At 37.2% G+C, this 27,906-nt stretch overlaps 1 protein-coding gene across 1 annotated transcript in view; it reads right to left on the bottom strand.

The window, feature by feature from the left end:
* Itpr (Inositol 1,4,5,-trisphosphate receptor) overlaps window positions 1-27,906 on the bottom strand; it is a 172,471-nt gene that overhangs the window by 95,488 nt on the left and 49,077 nt on the right. Inside the window, exons 3-17 of the mRNA XM_089649084.1 lie at window positions 27,120-27,190; window positions 26,354-26,460; window positions 25,290-25,409; window positions 24,644-24,761; window positions 24,087-24,199; window positions 22,987-23,103; window positions 22,678-22,791; window positions 19,121-19,233; window positions 14,591-14,725; window positions 14,382-14,466; window positions 12,311-12,471; window positions 10,343-10,508; window positions 7,755-7,898; window positions 6,270-6,414; window positions 4,172-4,328 (exon numbers count right to left, since the gene is read on the bottom strand). Coding sequence (XP_089505210.1) covers window positions 4,172-4,328; window positions 6,270-6,414; window positions 7,755-7,898; window positions 10,343-10,508; window positions 12,311-12,471; window positions 14,382-14,466; window positions 14,591-14,725; window positions 19,121-19,233; window positions 22,678-22,791; window positions 22,987-23,103; window positions 24,087-24,199; window positions 24,644-24,761; window positions 25,290-25,409; window positions 26,354-26,460; window positions 27,120-27,190 — 1,866 coding nt within the window. The remainder of the gene's footprint in view (window positions 1-4,171; window positions 4,329-6,269; window positions 6,415-7,754; window positions 7,899-10,342; window positions 10,509-12,310; window positions 12,472-14,381; window positions 14,467-14,590; window positions 14,726-19,120; window positions 19,234-22,677; window positions 22,792-22,986; window positions 23,104-24,086; window positions 24,200-24,643; window positions 24,762-25,289; window positions 25,410-26,353; window positions 26,461-27,119; window positions 27,191-27,906) is intronic.

The raw sequence follows: 27,906 nt of genomic DNA, 5'->3' as shown, positions 1-27,906 counted from the left end.
GTCGCTGTTGCCGACCGACGCCGCGTCATTATTTTCGATGTCACTCATTTGCGCAACAATCACAATTAAAAGACGACAAAACACTGATAAACACGATAAAACTATGAGTTAATTTCTCCGTAAACAGTATATTTATAAAGGCTAGGGAATAAACTATGATTTATGCACTTAAAGTTGGTTTTTAAGCACAGCACAAACACGAAACGTACTTAAGGCGCGATTGGACGATAAAATTAACAAATTACAACATGGGATTTGAGCGATAACTTTGTGCTCTATTTTAAATTGTAGGGAACTTGCCTTTATATCTAGGCTTTCGAAGCGAGGCATCGGGATTCAATGGGAAGTTGTATTATGAAATCACTCTTAGGTGGTCTCATTTTTAGATTGACTGTGATCTTTAGAGTGTTATTATATATACAATCTATAATTAAGCTGATATGAAACGGGCTTAAGCTGGTTCTGAAAACTGGAAGTAAGAGAACAAAGTTTAATCCAAGATTAAAAGCTGTTGAAATGAAATACCAGAGAGAAGTGAGTAAGATGCAATCAATGATTCAGTTGATAATTAAAACCGGGCTTGAGCTGGATATGAAATACTGAAACAAAGTGAGTAAAGTTTAATCCAAGCTGGTAATGAAAAATCAGGTATACAAAAATTAATCCAGGATTAAAGTGATGAAGATGAAGAAGTAGGATGAAAAACTGGGGTTAGGTTACTCTAGCACGGACAATCGATAAAGCCCTATGTCAACATGATATTGACGAAATCCGTCATCTATGGTCAATTTGGTCAGAATATGATTCCGACAGTCAGTAGACAAAAGCCGCTGCTTTTAGCGCAGCCTCCAAGGTGTCGGATAATGTCATTCTTTATCAAAATAACTGACTTATTTATGGATGGGGGTGAACTAACTAAGCTCTTAGAATTGAAAGAAATCATAAACACGATCCATAGATTTTATTTTTAACTTGTACGTAGACGTCTGACGTTCAGGAATGTCAATTCATAGATAGATGCGCCAGCGTATGTCAATTTGCAATATCAATATTAATCTGAGTATCAACAGTGTGACCGTGCTCAGGAAATCGGTATAAATTCATCGGTAGTATCAGTGGTATCAATCCAATATTGTAAAGTTATCGATTCCACTGTGCTAGACCACCAGGGCTTAAGTTAGTAGTTTCTAATCAACGGTTATGGCAATAATATAAAAGCTGGTGATGAAAATCCAGACTTTAAGCCATTTTTTAATTGTGTCTGTCTATCATTTGCAGAAGTTAATCCAAGCATCTACTTAACCACTCAGAACATTAGAACGTCAAAAGACGTAAATATGATAATAGCGGTCAAGACATTAGAACGTCTTTTCACGTAAACGCGCGAGATTTTACAAAAATCGATTTATTTCCATCACTAGTATACGGATTGCCATGATTTAAAAAACAGAGTATCGATAATGAATAACGCTACGTCTGTATTCAAGAATATCTATGGAATGTAGAGGTGCATTATCTAAGTCGATTGGATCTGTCATCTTGTTCGTTCATAATTTATTGCGTTTCTAAATAATTTATTAAAAATATTTTAGTTTGGACGGTTAATATTTTTTAATTATATTTCTTCAATATATAAAGTGTTATTTCTTTATGATACTCAGAAAAAAGTACATTTTTCACAGCTTTGAAATAATGGTCAGCGATTTTTACATATTTTTGGGTTTTCAGAAAATGTGTGTTTAGAAACGCAAATATTTACGTATACAGTAGAACCCCGTTAATTCGAACCCCGATAATTCGAAAAAACGCGTAATTCGAAATTTTCGCCAAAAAAATTTCCGCTGAAAATTTTTTTCATACAAAATTTTTTTTAATTCGAAATTCGTTAATTCATAATTCGAAATTTATTTTTGTCCGCGCACGAAAATTTGTTCGTGTAATTCGAAAAAAAATGATTTTTGCAAAAATAAATCATAATATTTCGTAAATCTGTATCTAAAAGTCAGCCGTGGCGGTAAAACGCCGAAAAATGTATTTTTACGTGGTTATACATCGTCCTAATTGGTATTATTATTTTGTAAATCTGAATCGATTTACACTGGAATGTAGAACTTTTTCAAATTTATTTCGAATATCCGAGTTTGAAGGGCCGAGAAAATACGTTTTACGCGGATATATGTCGTAGTTTTACGAGTTTACACCAAATATCTGAATTTAAAGGGTCGGCCGCGACGAAACTCGGCCGCGAAATTTCGTTTTACGCGTAAATGTATTGTATTTTTACGAATTTATTTCGAATATCTGAATTTTAAAGGGCCCGCCGCGACGGAAATCGGACGCAAAATTTCTATTTACGCGGAAATATATAGTATTTTTACGAATATCTTAATTTAAAGGTTAGGCCGCGACCGAAATCGGCAGCGAAATCTCGATTTACGCGTAAATATATAGCATTTTTACGAATTTATTGCGAATATCTGAATTTAAAAGGCCCGCCGCTATGGTAATCGGCCGCGAAAATAAAGAAATAATTGGTTTTAATACGAATTTACAACTAAAATACCACCTGGATTTGAAGAGGCGGCCGAGAAAATCGATTTTCGGCGTTTTTTTTTTTTTTTTTTTTCATAAAATTTCGAATTACGTGGGAATTCGTTAATTCGAAATTTGATTTTTGATGTCCCGTGAATTTCGAATTAACGAGGTTCTACTGTAACAATACAATACGATAGTGAATTTCATAATCTTTCCAAAACATCTTTTAGAATGAGGCTACGTTTCCCAAAATGTGAGTTATGAAGCTTTTAACAAAACTCGTAAATATCACAAAAATTTTCACGTTTTGACAGATCGCAAAGGAACACAAAGTAAATAATAGTCTTTGTCCGAGAGGTTAAAGAATAATAAATTATTATAAGCAATAATTAGTCGCCTGTAATATCAATACAAATTGAAAATAAATGCTGCCGACGGGAATTGAACCCGCGCCTACTAATGTCCGGTCAGACGCTTTGGACCACTGAGCCACGTTGGCATATTTCCAACCCGCCAAATAATTCAATATGTATTAGTACTTCAATCAACAATTACTGCTTATTATATTTTTCACCTGTAAACAACCCACTTTATTTTTGTAGGAAAGGCTTTGTTAGTGCTAAATTTACCACTAGATGGCATTGAGATATATTATATCTACATTTGTTGGTGAAATAGTTTGACTTGTTTTAATTTATTATCCTTTGTGCTACGCATAAAAGCCTTGTCTTATAAACATTAGTTTATCATTAAATAATAAATAAATTAATTGTGAAACTAAACTCTGAGACTTCTCCGTGAATAGAGATGATCGAGGCTGGCTGGCTAAAATCAGACCAATTTTAGATAAGGAGGAAGAAAGAATAAGAAATAATAGGGTACGGCAATGGATAATAGAAACAAGGGAGATAAGCCATGAACCATTAAATTCACATGAAAATATCACATTACTTTTTAGGCGAAATTTACGGGAGTGATTTTATTTTGCGAAAAAAGTGATGTTACATTAACTTTATAGTGTTTTTCAGCAGAAAAATAGCAGGATAAAAGTAAATTTTTTTGGCAAATCAAAAATTAATGACCGTAAGCCGCCTTTTCACCGTGAAATTAGCTGCGTTCCATTTTATGACTAATCAACCAAGAGATATTTTTAATGTACAATATAACTTTATTTATTTTAAAATATAATAAAAAATCGCACAAAAATTTTTAATTGACGAATTTTGCGTAAAAATTTGCATTATCGCATAATTTTTCAGGTCTCTAAAACCATCAATGCGCGTGGCCAACATCGTTCAACCATACTAACACAAATCGCATCTAACGCACAGAGGCGTCCCGCCTTTGTTTCAATCGACACACCAAATGCATAACTCATTTTTTTTAAAGAAATTCAAAAATTCCCAGGTTACGAATAACCTGACAATATTTAAAAATCTCCTACTACCACCACAGTAAGCGGAAAATGTTGCTTGTGTTATGATGGAGGACTTAGCCAGCTGAGGAATTGAGGTGGGACCTCCACTTTGGTCCGTGCAGTTTGGCCGTAGATCTGCGACAGTCGGCACGCTTCCATTCCATGTGTCCATTGTTTCTATTATCCAAGAGTACGATTGAGTAATGCAGAAGTCCTTACCTAGTTTCAATGAGTATGTCGGAATTCTTGGCGCAGAGAACGCTCTTGCAGATCAGCTCCTGAGTGACAGCGATGGCCTTCTTGTTTGATATGCAAAGATCACTGAGGTAGTCCAAGAATCTGGACTCCCAATTAGACATGTTTTTCCTGACCAGGCCTAAAATAAAATATTATTATTTATTTAAATGTAGGTAATCAATATATATGATAAAAGTAAGTGTACAATGTGCGTGCCGCTAAAACTCAGAAACGAGTCCCGGTACGATCAAGGGAGTTATATGGTGTGGTAGCACTCTATCCCCCATCCATGAAGAAGATCCCGTTTTTACTTGAAGGGCGTGCTTTTGAAGATATAAGGGCCGGATGTTTCACCCTCCAGAAATTTCTAGAAGAGTCCAGAACATTCGAGAGTATTCGAGAGCATTCCACAACATTCCAGAATGTTCCGGGATGTTCAGGAATAGTCTGCAACGTTCGGGAACATCTAAATGTACAAAAATTCAGCCTGGTTATGTTTGTGCTCGCGAAACTCCAAAAGTAATCGACCGACATCGGTTAAGTTTGTTGTTATCATTGCCAGGAGTATTTAGATATGTTTAAATAGTAGAAGAAATTGGGGACGGCCGAGGAATACTTAACGCAATATCTCTGCACCATAATGAGATACGGAGTGGAATTAAAGTCGACGTAATGTAGTTTTTTAACAGTAACATTGTGGTATACAGTAGTGAATGGTGAAAGAAGTCAGAGGCGCCCGAGAAAGACATTAGCAATAGCGAAGTATTGCGGGGGATTCACAAATCTCCTTGTGTAAAGAAGACTGTTTGTGGCGGGCGGTTGAACACCAGGCGGGCGGGGTGGATTTGATTATTATACATATCTACAGTTTTATATCAAGACTGATGAAAAATTTTGCACACTTGACCTTCAAACCAAGAGGAAGGTCACTGTCTACATCTGCGGCACTTACATGTACCCGGCGTTGCTCAACTTTTCTCTACTCTCTATAAATATAATATGCATGTATGTATATACAGGGTTTTCCAATAAGAGGTGTTATTTTGATATTCAATCGTAAAAAATCAATGGTTTCGTTGCTTGTGTGGCACGTAGCGCCATCTTGTTGAAAGTAAACGTTGTCCAGATCAATAACATCCAATTCCAGCCATAAAAAATCATTAATCATCTCTCGATAGTGATCCATTCACCGTAACTGTTGCACCAGCCTCATTTTCGAAAAATCAAGGTCCAATGACTCCGCCGGACCATTAACCGCACCAAACAGTCACACGTTGAGGATAGAGAGGCTTTTCAACAATAACTCTTGGGTTTTCCGAGCCCCAGATGCGACAATTTTGCTTGTTGACGAAGCCACCGAGGTGGAAATGGGCCTCATCACTCAAGATGATTTGCATTTGATTCACTCAAGTGAATTTTAATAATTTCAATGCGTTGTTAAAGCGTGTATCGTTCCATTTTTATTAATGGCGTAGTTTCTACTTGTCAAATGTTAAAAAATGACAGCTTCGAAAGTAACATCTACCGAAATAGCGGGCTATTCAAAATAACACCTCTTATTGGAAAACTCTGTATAATAGAAAAACCTACCTACAATACAAAAAAAATACAAAATATAATTAAACCTTCTAATATTACGTAATTTAAAAAAAAAATTAAATCGATGTTTCAGTCTATGCACAGACATGCTGAGTCAGTTCTTTAGGTATTTAAATGTAGCCTGCCCTAAGGAGTCAGCAGCATTGATCCCCTGTGCACCGGTGAATGTACGCAAAACTCGACAGACACAAGCGGAACAAATGTTCACAGTTGATATTGGCTTCGTGTATAACGAGAGTTATAACGAGTTACAGATATCTATTTTATCCTCTTTCGTATAACAGGCCCTTCCAATTCAATCCTTATCTATCTTAACCCGCCTCACTTTGCTGCCCAACCGGGTGGCGAAATAGTTTCTATTAGCCTACACTGCACAGACTAGGGCGCTCTTGTGAGGTGTCACATAAAAAAAAAAGTTTAAATCATTGAATTACTGAACCAATTTACTTTGGGAAACTCAAAATAATTGATTATTTCTCACCGACAAAGGTCTCGATCTCGGAGGCCGTGATATGCTTCTCCAGCAACTTCCTATTATTGTGCAGCAGGGCTGTGATGGTATCCTCTGCCAGGATATCATAGCCGATCTGCTTCTGCATGAAGCCAAAGTGCTTGGCGATGTACTCCTGAAATGCAAAAACAAATATTATTACGTCGACTGAATTGACTAATCTCTGCGGGAAATGTAGTCTAACCCAGTGTTTCTCAACCTTGTTTGCGTCATCTCCACTTCAATGCTTCAAAAATCTACATAATTATCTTTCCGGTGTCCGGATTTAAAAGAAACATTACAATTTCTAAATAATAAATTTTTAATATCAAACGTGAAAAACGTTGTCAAAAACGATAACAACATTTTTACTAAAATTTTGACTCCAATCATAGAGAAGTTGAGAGAACTCGATATTTCGAAAACACATTCATTTTGTTTGGCCAATTTGTAAGAAAACTGTACCTTCACTTGTATTAGATATATTTTTTAAAGTTAAACCGAATGTTGCGATAGCGGTGCGAAATATGAATTATTCATTTTCACTATTTTTAAGGAGTTATCATTGGATTCAGTATGAATATTATAAAAGTATTTCAACATGAAAATACTTTTATAAAATACGGACGCCCGGTCATATATGACCCTAAAAAGCTGGAGGGGTTAACTCTGTACTATATTTAACCCCTCCGACTTTTCGCGAACTTGAAGCTAAGATGTCTTTACCGAAATGTCAATTTCACGAAAACGTTGTGTTATTACCGCCTCACAATCAAAGCTCTATAAATGAAACATTACTGAACGGAGCCGAATAGTAAAAACTGTTTTAGAAAGGTTACAAAATAGGCTTTCAAATTGTTGTATCATAAATAAATATTAACATTTGTAAATATTTAAATTTAGAATGGAAACATGAAAAAATTGTAAAAATTTATATTGTCACCTGTAATGTTTTATGTAAAAACGATACTAAAATCACGGATAATGTAAAAAAAAAACACTTATTTCATCGTACAAATGTACAATAAACAATTCTGTCACTTCACTTTTTGACCATTTCATACAAAATATATTTTTAAAAAAATAATTAAACTTGCGAGGCGGGTCGGCACGTCAAACGGCTTTCTTGGCGTCGTTTTACGATTTGGCGGGTAAAATTTGCTTCCACTGAGTAGGTCTTTTTACGGGTTTCTATGGATAACTTTGAATAGAGATGTGAAGCTTCATTCAATACGAATATTCTACTTTTTGTTTTAGGGATGTCACTAGAAGAATAACGGAGTTATGACGATTTTTGTGGAAACACACGCGTTGACGTGTAAACACGCTTATTGTACTTGACTGCTATCGTTATTTTATCGTGTATATCTGCTTACGTTGCTGACCGGTTAATATAATTCACATTAAAGGTTTTTATTTCATGCGAGTGTTTGAGTATTTGATATTTTTAACGGCTTTTTGAAAGTGTAAACAGACCTGATTCTTTCTGTAGTCCTGTTGGCTGATCCTTAGAACCCGGTAGCAAAGACGAAAGATATGTTTGTACGGCGCATGTCTCGGGTCTCCTAATTCTTCCAGCTTCAGGAACGGGGGTTCACCGTCCGCCTCTTGGAAGGGACCCTTGAAAAATAAACAACATTATAACTATTAACTATTTTTTTTTTTTTTTTTTTTATAGTCGGAGGCGGTTTGCTTACGTTCCCCGCGAGCACTTAGGCCATAGGCCCATTGTACTATCTCCCATTTTACCTCATTCCCTTGCCAGTAACCCGGTCCCTTTTATGAAGTTCACCAGGGCTGTCATTGGATATGTGGCGATGTCTTCTGGTTCCACACTGTGTCTTCCCAGGTATCTGAGCCTTATTCCCAGCAGAGCGGGACATTGGCACCATAGGTGAATTGGAGTCTCTTCCTCCTCTTCACGTTTCCTACAGATGTTGGTGTTTTCCACTCCCAACAGTTGCATGTGTCTCCTGAGATGGCAGTGTCCCGTTAATAGTCCTACCAGTTCCCTCAGTGAGTTTCTGTCCATATCGAGTAGTTGCCTGGTTCGGTTAGGGTCCGGTCCGTTTATGACTACTTTAGATTGCCTCATTCCGGGTGCCTTCTTCCATTCCTTCCAGTTTTGGGATTTGACCCACCTCTTGATATGTAGTTTGGTGTGGCAAGCTGCTACTCCTACAGCCGGCTCAGATCCCACAAGTGGTGCTTTCGCCCCTTTCCTTGCTAGTTCGTCAGCCCGCTCGTTGCCCTCAATACCTTTATGTCCTGGTACCCAGAGCAGGGTTACTTTATTGATGGTCGCCAGTTCTATTAGGATAGTCCTGAATTCCATCACCAGTCTGGAGTCGCATCGGTTACTTTCCAGTGCCATTAAGGCCGCCTGGCTATCCGAACATATGTTTATGTTCTTATTTCTGTACCCGATACTCATATTCTCCTGTGCGCAGGCTAAGATGGCTTTCATCTCAGCTTGAAACACAGTGCAGTGCATTCCTAGAGGTATACTGAGTTCCCTCTTAGATCCCTGTAGACAGACCCCGGCCCCTGTTCCTTCCTCCATCTTGGACCCGTCTGTGAACCAGATTAGTTCCTGTTTGGAGTTTGGACCTGGGACCGTGTCCCATTCCTCCCTTGTGGGGTACGTCACTTTAAACAGCTGTCCGAAGAAGTATTCGGCTTGTTTGCCGTCCTGCTTCATCCCAGCCGTCGGACTAATTGCCCTCAGTCTTATTCCTATCTCCGTGTGACTGTTTCTGGGCAACTCTCCTCTCCATTGGCCATTGCAATGTAACCTGTAGGCTGCCGCCATCGCCGCCCCCTCTATTTCTATGTTTAGTGGGGGTAGGTTCAGCAGCACTCCCATGGCTAGTATTGGAGTGGTTCTCATGGCTCCTGTGATGCTTCTGCATGCAAGTCCCTGTATGTGATTGAGTGTGACCATCACTGTTTTCAGTGTTGTTCTCCTCCACCAGACCAGGGCTGCGTGCATGATCCTTGGTTTTACAACGGCTGTGTAAAGCCATTGCATCATTTTAGGTTTGAGACCCCACGTTCTGCCGCAGATTCGCCTAGTTGCCCACATCAGAGCACAGGCCTTTCTGCCTACAGTTTCCACCTGGTTTTTCCAGCTCAGTTTGGCATCTATGATGACTCCGAGGTACTTAACCGTGTCAGAGGGTTCTAATTCCTTTCCATAGAAGGTTGGATTGCTCCATCCTTCTAGTTATTAACTATTTAAATGCCTTAAGATTCAGCAACTGACCAAGTTGTAGGATGTTCCAAATTAAGTAACGCCAGCAGTCCACAAGAGTTATGATACCAACTCGGTTATAATAATAATAATAATAACGAAATAATATTTAACGAAAGATTTTTTAAATATTTATGTTGAGGTATCAGTAGGATTTATAGGCCCTGTTAGAAGTTCTACCGAGCCGAACCCTCTGATATGAAAATATCTGGAGACGGTGAATTATTTTCCCATTTGATCTCTGGTGAGTTGACGTGTTGTTCTTGTATTTATTTTGCTTATATAATGCACTTGCATAATGTGGATTGACTAGATGATCATTTGTGGAAAAGTGTGTGGAAGGGTTTAGTTTTTCCTATGTGGAAGATTTAACCCGGACATAAAATCGGAAATAATAATTTGACCGGTCGGTGGCCGAGTTGACATCGCGTTTGAGTCCCACCCAGGTGTAGTGTGTTCAATTCCTCGGCTGGCTAAGTCCTCCATCACAACACAAGCAACATTTTCAGCTTTCTGTGGCGATAGTAGGAGTTTTTTAAGATATCGTCTTCAGATTTCTTTTTTTTTTAAATATTAAAATTTGGCTGCTTTATATAGCGCCATTTTTGTGTAAAATCACATCAAGGGTGCTGTCTAAATATATAGATTTCATAATAAATACATCTGGCTTACCAAAAGAACACAAATAGTAATTTTTACTCCGATATTTGATCAAACCTCATCAAGGTAATTTTCACACAGTTTCGACTTTATCCTACTTCAAGGTTCAAAGTAGTTTTAAAGTAAGTTAAAGTAGTTTAGAATGGAATACCTGTAGAATCTTGAAGATCTGCTTCAGGATATACTGCTCCCTCAACAGCTTCTGCCTATCCCTGTTAGGGTTGACAACCACCAGCTCCAACGCCTCCGCTTTGTTGGGTTCGTTCTCAAAACCAGCTATGAAGTAGACTATATCTTGCAGCAAGTAGGTCAAGGCTCTGAAACATACCAAACATATTGGTAAAACGAATAGAACAAGGAGAAATAAGTCCAGTTTATAAATGTACAGTACACTTTTACTAATCTGTAACTGCAAAAACAGGGCAATTTTTACATTTACAATTAATCATATACCTACAAGTACATTATGTAATCTATTATATACATTTAATTTCGTAAAAATACCACTCATTACCGAGTAAATCAAATTTCCGCGGCCGATAACCGTCGCGGCCGGCCCTTTAAATTTGGATATTCGACCTAACTTCGTAAAAATACGATATTTTTCCGCGAAAATTCATCGGTAGTATCAATAGCACCAATCCAATATTGTAAAGTTATCGGTTTCACTGTACTAGACCCCCAGGGCTTAAGTTAGTAGTTTCCAATCGATGAATATGGTAATAATATAAAAGCTGGTGATGAAAAACCAGACTTTAAGCCTTTTTTTATCTGTGCGCAAATTCCTATTAATTATTAACCATAATATGATGAAAAACTGGGCATAAACTAATGTCCAATTCCAAACTAGGACTAATCTGGTAATGAAAAACCAAACTTTAACCTTCCAGCGGGCGCGATGAGAAATTTCCCTTTAGCGGGCGCTTGTCGTAAATTTTACGTCATCGAGTTTTCTCCATGTAAGTAGTGTTTTCTTTATACAAATGTTAGGGAATTTCTTTAAGGTTATGAAAAATGATAATAGGCAGTACTTAAAATTTTTTTATTTGATTTTCTTAAAAAAAACGAAGCAACACTCTAAACGTGTTAGTATTTCAAAACAACGTATTTAGTCAGAATCAATATTCCCATCCTTACAATTGTTACAAATCACCTCAACTGAAGAATGGTTCTTGCATGTAAAGGTCTGGCAACGGCAACACTTCATTGATGCTGAGGATCTTTTCTTATCTAGTGCACATAACCGACAAACACCGCATTTTGGAAAGCTTCTGTTTTCTTCTCCTGTTATCGGTTCAACTGTCCGACCATAATTAATTTTGAGAAAAGCACTTATATCTTGCGGTAAATGTTTGACATTTGATTTGACTCTAGCATAGCTCGAAGCTCGATGCTTACGACTGAGTGGTAAGAGTGGGGGAAGCGATATAGCGCATCTGTCGTAAATTTTACGACAGCGCGCCCGCTGGAAGGTTAAGCGATTTTTTAATTGTGTCTGTCTATCATTTGCATAAGTTAATCCAAGCATCTACTTAAAGAATAATAAATTATTGTAAGCAATAATTAGTCACCTGTAATATCGGTGACCGGATAAATCATCAAAATGATAATGCGTCACATCTTTAAAAAGTTATATAAAGTCATGGAAAGTGATGAAACAAAAACTTTATTAACTGGGTTAAGTAGGTTAGGTTAGGTTTAAATAAATAAAAAAATCATCTTTTCTAATGACTTTTTATCACTTTTTAAAGGTGTGTTGAATTATCGATTTGTTGAATTATCATGGAACCGTAATATTAATACAAATTGAAAATATCTCCCGAGTAAAAATAAATGCCGCCGACGGGAATTGAACCCGCGCCTTCTGATGTCCGGTCAGACGCTCTGGACCACTGAGCCACGTCGGCTTATTTCCAACACCCCAAATAATTCAATATGTACTAGTACTTCAATCAACAATTACTACTTATTATATATATATATATATATATATATTTTTTTTTTTCACCTGAGAATATAAAAAAAATATAATAAAGAAATAAATTAGGAAGTTGAGGATCCCACCACAGTCCTCAAACACTTGTGGTTATCAATTAAAAATATAATACATTTAACTCACTTTCTCTCATTGTGGTTGATGGCCCCCTTGTAAATCTTGCCGGACATTGAAGACAGAACTTTACAGGCGTCATTTGCAAAGTCCAAATCACGCACCTCGGAGGGAGACACAGATATGATGGCGAAAGCCTCCTTGTCTTCTTTCTTCACTGAGCAGCCCACCTGAAAAGATAATGCATTGTTTAGTTGATTACATAAATATTAGAATATACTAAATATTTAATTTTTAATTGGAACAACTTTTCTTCAATAACTTTTAAAGGTTATCAATGTAAATGAAATCCCTCTTCTGCAATGATAATATCAGCTTAAAACTAAGGCAGAGAATGCTAAAATGTTATGTGTGGTCGGTCTTGTTGTATGGATGTGAAACATGGACCTTGAAAGTAAATACCATGAACAGGTTAGAGGCTTCTGAAATGTGGCTTCACCGGAGAATACTCAAAGTCCGATGGACCGACATGATCACCAACACAGAAATTCTCAGGCGGGCTAGAGCAGAGAGAGAACTGCTTAGATTAATAAAAATCAGGAAAATTTTATATCTGAGTCATGTACTTCGAGGGGAGAAGTATCACTTGCTCCAGTTAATATTGAAAGGCAAGCTAGAGGGTCGCAGAGGGCCTGGTAGGAGACAAATGTCTTGGCTGCGAAATATACGAAAGTGGACCGGCATTAGAAGTGTGGAGGAGCTATTCCGGGCAGCGCAAGACAAAGAGACATTTTCTAGAGTGATCGCCAAAGTCGGGGGGACCTGATACGGCACATAAAGAAGAAGAATTTAATATTAAAAAAAATATGGAAAAAAATAGTCCCGGTAAGACAGAGATACTGGGTTCAATTCCAAGTTGAGACAGTTTCTTTTTATTTCATGTTTCCTTTAGATTTATTACTATTATCTTCTTCTTCAATGAATTATTTATTTACTTAGAATTAGCGACACAAGTGCTATTTGCATGCAGGATGGTTTTCGACAGTCAGAGTACAAATAATCAATATATATTTAAAGTAAGTGTACAATGTGCGTGCGGCTAAAACTCAGAAACGAGTCACGGTACGATCAAGGGGGTTATATGGTGTGGTAGCACTCTATACCCCATCCATGAAGAAGGTTCATGTTTTTACATGAAGGGTGTGCTTTTGAAGATATAAGGGCTAGAAGTTTCACCCTCTAGAAATTTCTAGAACATTCCAGAACATTCTTAAGTATTCGAGAGCATTCCGCAGCATTACAGAACATCCCGGAACATTTTGGAATATTGAGGAACGTTCGGAAATATTCTGGAATGTTCGGGAACATCCCGGAATATCTTAGATCATAATGAACTAAAAACGGGATTACAGGCCATTTTCTGATAAACTTTTAGTAAATTCGTAATTATGACAACACATTGTTATCTCTAAATAGTATGAAAAAAAGTCACTATTCATATCTGTCTGTTTGTGCGCTTAGTTCTTCTAAACTACGCAACGCATTTTGATAGGGTTTTCACTATCATTTAGAGAATTTCTTCCGGAAGGTTTATATATAAATAATACATGGATATTATATTTATTGAAAGTAGAGAAAAGTCGCGAAACGCCAAGTACACGTCAGATAGTATAAAATATAGGAAGAAATGAAAAATTATTAGATTGATCATATAAGCAAGCAATACAAAAGAACAAACATTAATTAGTACACGTACAAGTAATTCAATCAATGAAGAAAAAGAAAAACAAAAAAACCTTTATGCAGTGGCCTTTTTAAAATATGCACTGCTAAAGTGTTTAATAAGTACAGCTTAATACTTCAATAGAGGCATATTAAAAACATCAGCTGACATAGCACAAGAGTTGGTGTGTAATCTATTTATAACAGAATTGCGGCCTGAAACAGTAGTATAATTGTCACAATAATACAAACTAGGAAAACTTGGTCTAATGGTAGGAACATGAAAGTGAATCAACATTAATTGGGGCTATCCAACTGGCAATTTATAATTTTATATAAAAATATAAGATCACTACAATCACTAGTACAGACTACCAACACTAAGGGGAAATTAATAAGAATGTAAAATTGTACTGACCTTCGACATGACTGGCTTCTCTTCATCTTTATCAATCGGAATAGAGGTTGAATGAACCCAGGTGTGAGTGCAGATATGATGCAACCTGAAAGCAAAATCAGAAAATCATTATTAAAAGTGGACCCATATCAGAGCCTTTGGGCATTCCGCCGTAAAAAGCGTACCAATATATGAATCCCACTAAAGTTATATATTATAAAGAATATTACCTGACGTAGCTGCTCTGCGGTACCAAAGAATCGGCTCTAGTCATGGTGGTGGGGTCCAGCTCAAAGAGTGTGGCTATTTCCGAGGAATAGGCAACGGAAACCAGTTGGAAACTTGGGTCGGATCCGGCTATGTCGCTGCAAATAATAATATGTAACAATAATCATTATTACAATCTGAATATGAATCGGTCAGCTATTATGCTTTGTAACTAACTAACTAACTAACTAACTAACCATCACGCCGTTTCCCCGCAGGGGTAGGCAGAGAGGACGGACCGCCAAACAACTCGGTCTTGGCACACACTCCTTGCCTCATTCACATTCATACATCGTCTCATACATACTCTTCTATTGTTCTGACTCTTGACATGGCCCGACTCAAGTATCTGATTCACTTGGTCGTGCCATGTCTTCCTCGGGCGTCCCCGACTTCTGCTACCATTCACATTTGCATCGTATATTCTCCTTACACTCCTTTCTTCGCTCATTCGCTCTACATGCCCAAACCATCTAAGCGTCCCTTTCTTGATCTTACTCATTACGCTTACATCAGCCTTGCACTCTTTGCGGATATCCACATTCCTCACACGATCATACATGGTTTTACCACACATACGCCTCAGGGATCTCATTTCAACAGCATTCAATCTACTTTCATCCTTTCTTTGCCAGTTCCATGCCTCACTTCCATACATCAGGGTAGGTACCAGCACTCCATTGTGGACTGCTAACTTCGCTTCTTTGGACAATTTTTTGTTAGCCCCAACTGCGTTCAGTCCTCCATTAATGGAGTTAGGCTTCCTTCACACGGGACACTCTGTGTCCGGATTCTGTGTCCGGACTCAGAATCTTGAGCCACTGGGCACCCAAATCCGCGGGACACTGCAGGGACACGCTGTGGCTCTGACGTCATCCAAAACCATCCTTTTTATCTGTATTCTTCACTCGTCAGTCAACATGCTTGAGCCAGAGGAGATGGTTGCACTTGTATGTATAATTTCAAATTGTTTAAAAAAAAAGAAAATAAAACGTAAAAGAAAATTATGGGTACATCCAATTATATCCAGCAGACAGGGAAAAGGGATTTTTCATACTGTTTTTAATGATCTATTGGAAGACGAAAAAAAATTTTTCAATTACTTTCGAATGTCAATTTCATCATTTTTTGAACTGTATGAGAAATTAAGGATTCCGCTGACATTTCAAGATACAAATATGAGAAAATGTATCCCTGGAAAAGAGAGACTAGCTGTGACTATTCGGTAAGTAAAAAAACAAATACTTGTTTAATTTAAAAACTTATATTTTTATAAAATAATAAACAAATAGAATACTAGATACATAAGTATTGAAAACTGTGCATTAATTAAGTAGGGAAATTATAGAATCATCAGACTCAGCAGTCATTGGTGAGGGTGTACATGTAGACTGAAGAGATCTGTTATCACCAGTCTGTGAGTAGTGAACCATATTTCCAGTTTCATTAGAATAACCAAAAGGCGCAACTTGCGATTGATGAGGCACTCTTGCAGGATAATGAAAATTTGGAGGTGAATTCATAGGAAAAGATGGAAAATGTGTTTGTGTGGGAGGGAGGGGGGGACTAGGTGCGTTATATTTTGCCAAAACTTGAAGGAGATCAGACTTAGCAAAAATTTTTTTATGTTCTGGAACAGATTTCAAATGGGCATGAAGTGAGAGCAAAAATAATTTATCATCATCTTCCTCGTCTTTCCGCAAACGTAAATTCATTGACTCCCTCAAAGTTTTGTTGAGAGCTGCTAATTGATCCTCGCTCTCAACCACATTTTGTTTCCTTTTTCTACTTTTACTTCCTGCAGAAGAGCTTTCGGGCTTATCTGTAGACGTCCCTGCCTGAGGATTAGTTGCAGCGTCGTCCTGAAGAAATTGTGTCGACTGCTCATCAGTTCCTTCGTCAACTGGTTCCAAACTTGATTCAGTACTACTTTTCTGAATGGCAGGTTTTAAAAAGCTTAGAATATCGAAATATACATAAGTTTTTCGGCTCGATGCTGCATCACCTGACTTACTTTGTTTTTGTTTTGCTAGTTCCCTTGAATAACTATTTCTCAGACTCTTCCACTTTCTTTGTATTTCAGCACCTAAAAAATATTGAATTTTGTTTACAATTATAATTAAGACATGTTTATACAAAGTTTAAACAAAATACTGCGTTTTGACGCAATCAATTCTTTTGTTTCAGATATTTGGCTGTCGGGTGTTACTTTTCGGACATGTTCTACACGTACAGAATTGGCTTATCAACAATTTCCAAAATTGTGCACCACACTTGTCTACTGATCTGGAATTTAAGATCTGAATGGATTCCTTTACCAACTGAAGAAAAGTTTAGGAAAATCGCAGAGGGGTTCAAGCGAAATGCCAACTATCCAAATTGTATAGGAGCACTAGATGGTAAACACGTTAGGATAATTAAACCCGCTAATTCAGGGTCTCTGTATTATAATTATAAAAAATATTGTTCAATTGTTTTACTCGCAGCTTGTGACAGCAACTATCTTTTTACTTATGTCGACATTGGATCGTATGGAAAGGATTCGGACTCAGGTATATTTCAAGAATCCCATCTTTGGCGAGAAATACAATCAAATACATTGAATATTCCTGCATCAGTAGCTATAGGAAGTAATCAAAATGAAAAAATTCCATTTGTTTTTGTAGGAGATGAGGCATTTGGTTTATCTAAACATGTTATGAGACCTTATCCTGGAAAATGCCTAAGTGTGAAGAAAAGGGTGTTTAATTACCGTTTAAGTAGAGCACGAAGACATATTGAATGTGCCTTCGGAATACTTTCCAATAAATGGCACATTTTTCACCGGCCGATAAACGTAGAAGTAGATTTCGCTAATTATATAATTAAAGCATGCGTTGTTTTACACAATTTTATAAGAACAAGAGATGGGTTTAACTTTGATGATACCCTAACCTGCCCAGGGTTATTAGATATTCCAGATGAACCCGACAATGGTAACCGCCGGGTGCAACCAATGAAAATCAGAGAATCGTTTGCTGACTATTTTGTTGGTGAAGGGAGTTCGCCATGGCAGAACAACAGAATTTGACTATTTTTGTGTATTTTTATATATTTACTTCAAAATGTTGCATTTATTTAGCCCACATAATTTCACTAAGTAGTAAATTAATTTATGCACATAATTAATTTTAAAAAATGTTTCTTTCTTTACTTATAATATTCCTGATGTAATTTTCATTTTATTATTAAAGTTTATTTACTTATATTGAAATAAAAAATCAACAAAAAAGTGTACAATTATTATTACTTACTTTTTTCCACTTTCTTGTCTTGTGGGAGTTCCTCAAAACCTTCTTCCATCTCAACAAAAACTTCCAGCCAGCACTTTTGCTTAACTATTTTATTGCTGTATTCAGCTAAGTTATTATCCCAGATCGCTGGTCTTTCCCGAACCATTTCAATGAACTTTTCTATATCGAAACTCGCCATAATGTAGAAATAAAATGAAAACAAAATAAATATATAACAGAGAAGCGAATGAAGAGTTGTGTCCCGTGTGAATGCTCTCATAGAACTGAATGTAGGAGAGGGGCCGAGAGAATCAGACAGTGTCCCAGCCACCGCCAATCGGGACACCGACGGGACACTGCCGGGACACAGAATTCAGCGCCACCACACGCTGAATTCTGTCTGAACGCTCCCATCTACTTCTATATCGAGACGGTGGCTTGGGACACAGAATCCGGACACAGAGTGTCCCGTGTGAAGGAAGCCTTACCTGCATTTACTCTTCTTTCAATATCTCTGTCAGCCTTCCCATCTCTCGTAAACATGCTTCCTAAATACACAAATTCATCCACCTGCTCCAAGTATTCCTCATTCACAACTATATTGCACACTGTTTTCGTACTTTCTCTTTCAAACACCATTACTTTAGACTTACTTACATTCATCATTAACTCATTCTTCACGCATACTTCGTTCATCCTAGACACGAGAGACTGCAGATCATCCCATTGTATAAAACAATTATGTAATGTGTTGTAAAATCTTTACACAGTGCTATCTCAGTAATTCGTCGCTCAATTATCTGACTATTGATTTTATTATTTGAAAGCACAAAATCAAGCTCTTGAATTCGCCGGTTTGCTATTTGCGTCAAAACCCAAGGAATACTCATTTACTTTGGTTATCTGGGACACCATTTCGTTTAATTGGGACAAATTCCAATCCGAAGTCCAAGCAAAACATGTGACTTCTGAGTTCATTCGGCGGTAATTCGGTAGACTACGCCTATGCCGGCTATTCACCGTCCGCCGACATTCGTCACGGTAAAGTTGTTCAGTTTGTAGTACACTGCAGCGCATATAAGAAGTCTTTTTTTGAGTTACTGTTATCATAATTTGTAATTGTTTGTTCATATTATGATGACATGTTCAAAAATAACTTCAATCCAGACTCCGTGACCTTTTTACAATTTAGAACATCAGAAATAAAATGATTGGACTTACGGAGTGGTGGCACCAGCCTCTGCAGCTAAATAATGCCCGGTGGCCAGGTGCTTGAACCTGAACAGCGAATTCCAGTCTCCAGCTCCTCCCCTACAAGGGTCGTGTTGGACAACCTGAACACATAAATATGTATATTATTTAATAGAAACAGACGATGTAACTGAATATAAGTGGCTACGGGTAGGTCCATAAAACCAAAAAAGGACATATTGTGGAACCACAAGCACCAACATCGTGTATGACATTTGAAGGGCCTCGTTTGCCTCTTGTACTTGGTTAAATATTGATGATCGTTATGAGCGATAACTATCAACGGCTGATAAAACCACCTAACTTGCAAGTTGACAAATCACCGATAGGCTGATAAATGGCGGCAACGGGGAAAGTTGGATTAAAAATGGTACTGAATGCCGATTTGTGAAATTTTATGTCAAATGTGAGGATGCCAAATGTGTGGATACCAAATGTGAGGACAACAAATGTGAGAATGTCAAATGTGAGGACGTCAAATGTGAATACGTCAAATATGAGGACATCAAATGTGAGGATGTCAAATGTGAGAACATTAAATGTGAGGACATCAAATGTGAGGATGTCAAAAAGTGAGTACTGCTAATAGGTGATTTTAATTTCTAATCGTGTTTAAATTTCAAAAACACTACTTCTGAATTTTCGTATGTATTGGATTTGTTTCAAATGTCAAACAAAAACTTTGTGTTAAATTCGAAAGGACGTTCATTAGACTTAATTGTGAGTAACTTTGATTTGAATGTGTGCAAGTCTATTTCTTCGCTAGTTAGCGAAGATCCTTACCATCCATCACTGGACGTAGAGTTTCTATATATGAAAAAAAAATGTAAAAATGAACCAGTTAATGATAATAATAAATTTATGAGTAAAATGCGCGGGTGGAAATTCGAAAATGGCAATTTTAAACAGATTTATAATCACTTACAATCGCACGATTGGCAACTTTTGATGAATTTTGATAACGTTAATTTAGCCGTAGACTATTTCTATTCTACTATTTATAATTACTTCGATATGTGCTTCAAAAGGAAACGCATTCCGAAGAATGAAAGAAAGTATCCTCAATGGTTTTCCAATGAAATTATTAGTGATATAAAGCGAAAGTTCAGACATTTTAGAAAATGGAAGAAAACTGGACTAGTAAGAGAACGTGAAATGTTTTGTTGTCTTAGAGCTAAAGTTAAACGCAGTATGCAATTGGCCCATACAAATTACATTAATATCATTGAAAAAAACATCAAATCTGATCCCAGGTCGTTCTGGAAATATGTCTCATCCAAAAGAAGTGATGGTGGGTTTGTCGACCATGTCACTTGGAATGGACAATCACACTCGGGAATTGATATTCCCGAAGCATTTGCGGACTATTTTAAATCGGTTTACAGTCAGCAAGTTACGGATTTAAGTTCATTTAAACCGGGGAATTATACATCATCAGCAGCGCAGAATGTTGATATTCCTAACATCACAAAATCTGATATGTTAGCTGCAGTTAAAAAACTCAAAGCGAAAACGTCATTTGGACCTGATTTTATTCCGTCATTTTTATTAAAGGGTTGTATAGAGCCTTTATTAATACCCCTACTTTACATTTTTAATTTTTCACTTAGCACGGGAACATTTCCTAATTTATGGAAGATCTCTAAAGTTACACCACTGTATAAGGATGGGGATAAATATTTGGTCTCTAACTACAGACCAGTAGCGATCCTCTCCTCTCCGGCAAAATTGTTCGAACTAATAATTCATAAATATATCTACGCCCAAGTAGAACCTTATTTAATAGACGAACAACATGGTTTTAGATCTGGCAGATCGACTGTGTCAAATCTGATGGTCTTTACGGAATATGTATCTCAAGCTCTTGACGGTAACAACCAAGTTGACGTCTCATACAACGACTTCGCAAAGGCTTTTGATACCGTAGACCCGCTGATACTCTTAAATAAATTAGACCGTTTTGGATTCTCGGTAAAAATTTTAAATTTATTTGTAAGCTATTTATCAAGTAGACAGCAATACGTAACGTATGGTATTTCTAACTCGTCGTACTTTCCCACAAACTCTGGGGTTCCTCAAGGGTCTAATCTTGGTCCTTTACTTTTTTCCCTTTTTATTAATGACATTCATCATGCTATAAATTTTGCGAAATTTTTATTATTTGCAGATGACTTGAAGCTATTTTTTAAGAATCCGGACCTTAGAAAACTGCGCACAGCTCCAGAGAGACATAAATGCTATCGTGGTATGGAGTGAAATTAACAAATTAGGTTTTAATGTTAAGAAATGCGCCATAATGTGCTATACTAGAGCAAACACTGTGATTTATTTCAACTATAGGATGTCCCAATGTTCTCTTAAACATATTTCTGAACCGAAAGATTTGGGAATAACCTTTGACCCACACTTAACATTTCACGTTCATATTGAAACGATATGCAGCAGGGCTTTGAGAATGCTTGGATTTGTGCTATGTAACTCCAGGCATTTCTGCAGCTCTGCCGTGGTTCGCTTGCTATATTTTAGCCTAGTACGTAGTATTTTGGAAAGTGGCTCAATAATATGGGGACCAGGGGATGCAACGTACACTTCTATGATAGAGAAAGTACAAAAGAAGTTTCTACGTTATCTTTATCTTAGAGACTTCGGGTACTATCCCTATTTATACCCATCAGCCTTCCTTTCCGGAATGCTAGGTATCGATAGTCTTGTCAACAGGCGGAAAGCTGCGTTGCTGATGATGGCCTATAACTTGTTGAACGGTCACATCAACAATCCAGAAATTTTGAATAAAATTTTATTTTATGTCCCTGATAACTTCGCAAGAGCGCGTAGACACAAACCATTCATTCTTCCGAGATGTAGGACTAACTTACCATCAGCAATGCCTCTCGGAAGAATGATAGGCCTTCTAAACTCACTAGCCTCTGACATCGACATTTTCCACCTGCGCATTACTAAATTTAAATTGCTAATTAGGCAATTATGATTGTATAATGTATCTTTGTTAATGGATATTTTTATTCTGTAAATATACATGTAAAATATAAATAAATAAAAAAAAACATCAAATTTGAGGATGTTAAATGTGAAGCTGTCAAGTGTGAAGACGTCAAGCGTGAAGACGTCAAACATAAAAACATCAAATATGAGGACGTCAGTGTTAAACTGATATTTGACAGCCCCTTGTAGCATGTACCTTCTAAGTAGAAAACAAGCAGACAGAGCTCAAATGTGAACATACAGGCCATCCAAATGTCAGAGTTCAGACAAATATTTTAAAGTTCAATGTGAACGGCGTTTAGGAAACCTTTGGCAGTTAATACTGCTAATCAGTGATAGTAAGCCCAATAATTTTATTTCCCTAGATTTTCTTAGATTTCAGAATGAGTTTGATGAGGTACTGGATCGTGAATATTTTCCCTAAAAAAAGTTTTTGTCCTCTAGATCATGGGAAATTTCCCTAGATATCACTGCTGCCGATGCACTATCACTATGTTGTAACAATATCGCAGTGTAATTCTCACCTCAATTTCCCACAGAGCTTTGCTTGAAGTGGCGGCCGTAGCGCTCGAACGTCCCGTGGTCCGGAGGAAAACGTGCTGCTGCTTCTTGTACTCGTCCATGGTCAGGAATTTCTCCTGCAAACACACAACTTATATCATGAGAAGTAACATAAACGGTTAATTGATTTGGGGAGATGAGTCCGAAAATTCGCTGAAAAACATAATTTAAACTAAATAAATTCATAATCTATGGGTTTGTAAATAGTGCTAACCTATTAAAAATGAAAAAAACATGAGAATTCATTTTTATAAAGGAGGAAAAAAACCCACCTGCTCTGCATGGAATAGCCTCACAACATCTCCACCCTTCAGGATCTCTTCCTGGTTCTCCCGATGTTCCATGAAGAGGGTCACCTTCCATGACGTGGAGGCATTCACCACATTTACCTGGACACAATAGTTATTATCAAAAACAAATTAGCAATAATCAGAGTGGTGACCTCTGCTTCCACAAACACAGAAGTTTTGCATACTTTTCACTTGTGCTTCCGCACAATTATAAGGATAAATTTAACACAACTTTTTATGACGCAACAGTGGTGGGGTGCGTTCGCCGTGGGCGGGAACAGGTTGCGACGCAATCAGCATGCTACATATTAAGTGCTTTATTTTATTTTCGGATTAGTAATTAAGTAATGACGCTAAGTGTACAACGCTTGGCGTGTTTTTTTCTCGCTTGCCACCAATTACCGAGTGAAAAAGCGGCAAAATTACTTTCTATTAAATGTAACTTATCATTGTAATTAAAATATACATTATAACACACTTCATCGAACCAAAGTATTTAAAAACTTTCTATTCTACCCATCCTCGTTGAATTTCAAAGTGTTTAAAAACTTTCAATTTTACCCATCCTCGTTGAATTACAAATTGTTTAAAAACTTTCAATTCTACCCATCCTCGTTGAATTTCAAAGAGTTTAAAAACTTTCAATTCTACCCATCCTCATTGAATTACAAATTGTTTAAAAACTTTCAATTCTACCCATCCTTGTTGAATTTCAAAGTGTTTAAAAACTTTCTATTCTACCCATCCTCGTTGAATTTCAATTTCAAGTGTTTTAAAACTTTCTATTCTACCCATCCTCATTGAATTTCAATTTCAAGTGTTTTAAAACTTTCTATTCTACCCTCGTTCAATTTCTAATACATATTACACATCCGTGTTACGCATTACAGATGTAAAATATAAAAATATATATACGTAGACTTCCGCTTCTGCTTCCGTTACATCTCTAGTATTTACGATATCTGATTATTGATATTGGAACTACATATGTAAAAATGCAATTCATCAGCTGTTTAACATTTCGTTGCCTTACTTATTAGATTCTTGTTGATTCAGTCGAGTGTATGTATTTGAATGCCTACCTCTTTGCATCCCACGTTGTCGGGGAGATCATGGATTGCAGACACGTGCAGAACTTGCTGACCGGCATTCACCGGATTTAGAATCACCTTGTCTCCCACAACTACGTTATCACCTGGAAGACAAGAATTAATTACTACATTTATTCATTAACCCTTTAAGACTTTCTGTCAGAAGCTAGAAATATTTCCGTTTTATTTATTTATTTATTAACGGACATCGTCCAAATTACAAAATAATAATACGAATACAGTAAAATGAAAAATACAGGAGTAGACAAAGGTATATGAAAGCAAAGACATAACGCAGATATAATATAAGAAAATAAAGTGACAGGTTGAATCAAGTCAAGATTACGCCGTGAGTCAGGACCACGGGTTCTGTGAAAGTCCTATACAAGTTCTGTTATAATATCATTATAGGCTAATTACTTGACATAATTGAAATAATAACATAACTTGAAAAAATCTTTCACAGAACTTCCATTTAAATTTGAAGAATTGTTCAAATCTCCAAAACAACCCGTCCTGAAAGTGTGTTAATATCTTATAAAGCGTACCCGTTGATCTTAATTTGTAAAACGGCAGAATGTAGAACCAGGATCCTTCGTTGCCATTGGCGTCTAGATAAACTCTCATGGCATTTTTCTCCAGTAAAGCGGGTAGTCTTTTGTTCACCTGAAATTAAAATAACATTATTCATTATCAGTAGTCATAGGTTTACTTCACACCTCTTTGATGGTACATATTTTGACATCTTTTGGTCCATAATCGCATGGAATCTGAAATACCTATATGACCAATCAAGCGATAGCTACCAAAATTTGGGTAGGTGTTTTTATGCACTGCCAACTTATTGTAAGGTAGATTATGATCCAATATGACGCAAGGGATGAAATATACAACTTCATTGTTTTTGATATTCGAGGGAACTAAAGCAAGTATTACAAATCACCTTTAATAAACTTGGACATAAAGGATGTGAAATGACACTGCTATAAATGCTATGTTATTATCATTATGGCTACTGACTTAACTAGAAGCTAAGGTGCTTTTGGACGTATTTTTGCACTTTGTTTCGATACAATAACATTCTGATGTACATCATCAGATTATGTTATCTTATGTACTCTAAATAATTTTTTGTCGGTGGAGGAATAAGAGTGCAGTGAATGGGAAAAATAGAGATTTTAATTAAATACTTACAGTAAGGTATTTGTTGGATTTAACGTGCAGCAATTGTACCACACTTCCATATTGCACCACCGTCCCTAGCAGCTTCTTGTTCTCTATGTCGTTCTGCTTTTTCTCTATCTCTGCCGCATGCTACAAAATAAAATGATATTCAAAATTATGTTCAGCAAAATAAAAAATAAAAAATAAATTAAAAATTTATGTAACAAAAAGAAAACAAAAATTGTGAAACAGTAAAAGAATCAGCAAGATTCAGCATACATTCATAAAAAGATAGCGGCCAAAAAAAATATGTTAAGAAAATGAAGAATTTTTTTTTTGTTATGTGGACAGAGTGCCCCTGTCTGTACAGTGTAAAGACGGGGGAACTATGTCACCTTTTATTTTTTATCTGTATTAGGCGGGTTAAGGTAGGGGCTGTAGAGAGGGATACATTAATGCGAGTCTTGAATATGCACTATAAAAAACAGATGTCGGTAACTTGTTCCAAATACGAACCGACTTACACAAAAACGAGTCGAAGAAATGACCCATTCTCATGAAGCCATCATCAACTGTGAACAGGTGTTCCGCTTGTGTTTGTCGAGTTTCACGCACGTGCACCGGTGCACCGGGGATCAATGCTGCTAGCTCCTTAAAGCAGGCTTCATTAAAATACCTGTAGAACAGACTTAGCTTGCTTACATTGCATCTCTGCACTAGAGATGGCAATCGGTCTGTTAACAATGAATTGTCAATCAACCTGACCGCCCTCCTTTACACAGAATCAAGAAGGTTTATCAAGTATTGTGGAGCTCCAGCCTAGAGGTGGCTTCCAAATTCAATTGTTAGCTCTTAAGTTGATACAGCTAAAAAGGACGAAAGTTGATATGGTCGAATCAGCTCAGTGGTCAGAGCAATTCCCCGGCAAGGCAGAGGTCCTGGGTTTAATTCCCAGATGCGACAGAATCTTTTTCTGTTTCAAATTTTATATAAATATTACAATTTGAGATTTTAATCAATAAGTTATAACTAAATTTCATGATCGTGAGGTGTTGGCCAGCATTGCATGAAGAATAAAGAAGGTTGGTACAAACGTGAAGTCTTTTCAGAAGCCCGGTGTCTGTGTTGGTCTGTTTGGCCGTGTTCCAGAATTGCTTCTGAGCGGAGTACCGGTTCATGGGACATATCTTGAGCAGGCAATCTGTAACCAAAACAAATCAATTACATTTTTTATACATACAAAGCAGATTGTTCGTCATATTATGCTGCAGTTATTCAGTCAGCCAGGAGTCACTTGGTTCAGCAAAGATGTGTCTCCAGGAAACTGGTGAGCCATTCAATATCTTTTGGGTCAGTAAAACTGGACCACTGAAGTCAGAAGATATAGACATGCCCTGACGCAAAATCTGCAGATCATTTTGACAGACTGGAGGCAAAACACGTGACAATCTTTTTGGGACCAGGAGGAGTCGAGAATTATCTTAAATCAACTACGACATTATTCGTACACTTGCCACCGGCAAGCGCACATCGATATAACAAGACCCTGCCCCTGCGTAGAGAAGTAAAATTCGTTAAAAATAAGTAACGGTTTGCAGCGCAGTCCTGAATATTTGTTTACACTGGACAACCTGAGAGGTCATCACTCATCTTTCAAGTGTATTACGTAGTATTACGCAGTGAGCAATTGTAATGAGGACTAATTTGGTTTGTTCCCCTCACCCTTATAGGCGTGTCTGTCTTTCGTTTGGTCTGTAAACTGAATGGATGATGAGAGATCGTAAGAAGGGAATCTGCAGTGTAATTATATTAAATGTATAAATAAGGATGATGGGACGTGAAGCCGTGATATTATCTTACCTCTGAACTTCTTGGGAGGATCAGAGAGGTCCCCGGCCTCCGGACATACCACGGTCCTGTCATCGACCAACCTGGTGACATAAAATAAAAATTGTAACAAGGAATCTGTTAACTCATAAATAGGACCTCTTGGGTATCAACCAAGGCCTATGTTAAAGGTTAATCGGAAACAACTAGAGTTTTCAAAGGTGTTAAATGTGGAAACAGCTTTGGGATTATTGTGTCACTTACTCAATATTGCCATCTCTTCTCTCCTACGCTCCATTTCCTCGTGAAGCTCACTCAAATCAAGTAAGAAGAAAGAAGACAGATACATACTTCGTCGTTGTGGTCCCATTGTAATTATTTAAACTTAGCCATCGTCGTTACTTATAACGATTCATTGTTACGGCTAACAACTTCGTTCTTGAATGTCGTAGATTCTTATTGATATTTGTCATCGCTTAGTGATAAGTAAGCTGATGATTGCATGTGTTATTGCATAAAGTGGAAAGAATCGTTGTTTTGACTATTACTTGGACAAGAACTACAAGGTAAGTCTCAATCTGCGTCTCCTATATTGTTCGTTCAACCTGGTTAACATTTCATTTGATCGCCATCAAGCGACAACAAAAGGTTAACCTAGGATTTAAAAAGATCGATTTATCTTTGGTACCAATGCCTTGGTAGGCTGAGATACTGGGAAGTTGAATACCATGTTGTGGAACCAAGAGACATGGTCGAAGAAACCAGAAACAGGAGAGGGGCATCTCCAAAGTCTGAAGCTGCGGAAGCCTTGAAGAAAAAT

The sequence above is a fragment of the Hesperophylax consimilis genome, chromosome 29 (assembly GCF_061612785.1).
Source record: "Hesperophylax consimilis isolate HC1 chromosome 29, BYU_Hcon_1.0, whole genome shotgun sequence".
In the NCBI taxonomy this organism is placed as follows: Eukaryota; Metazoa; Arthropoda; class Insecta; order Trichoptera; family Limnephilidae; genus Hesperophylax; species Hesperophylax consimilis.
The sequence above is the reverse complement of the archived record's forward strand: the minus strand, read 5'-3'. Positions and strand labels throughout refer to the sequence as shown.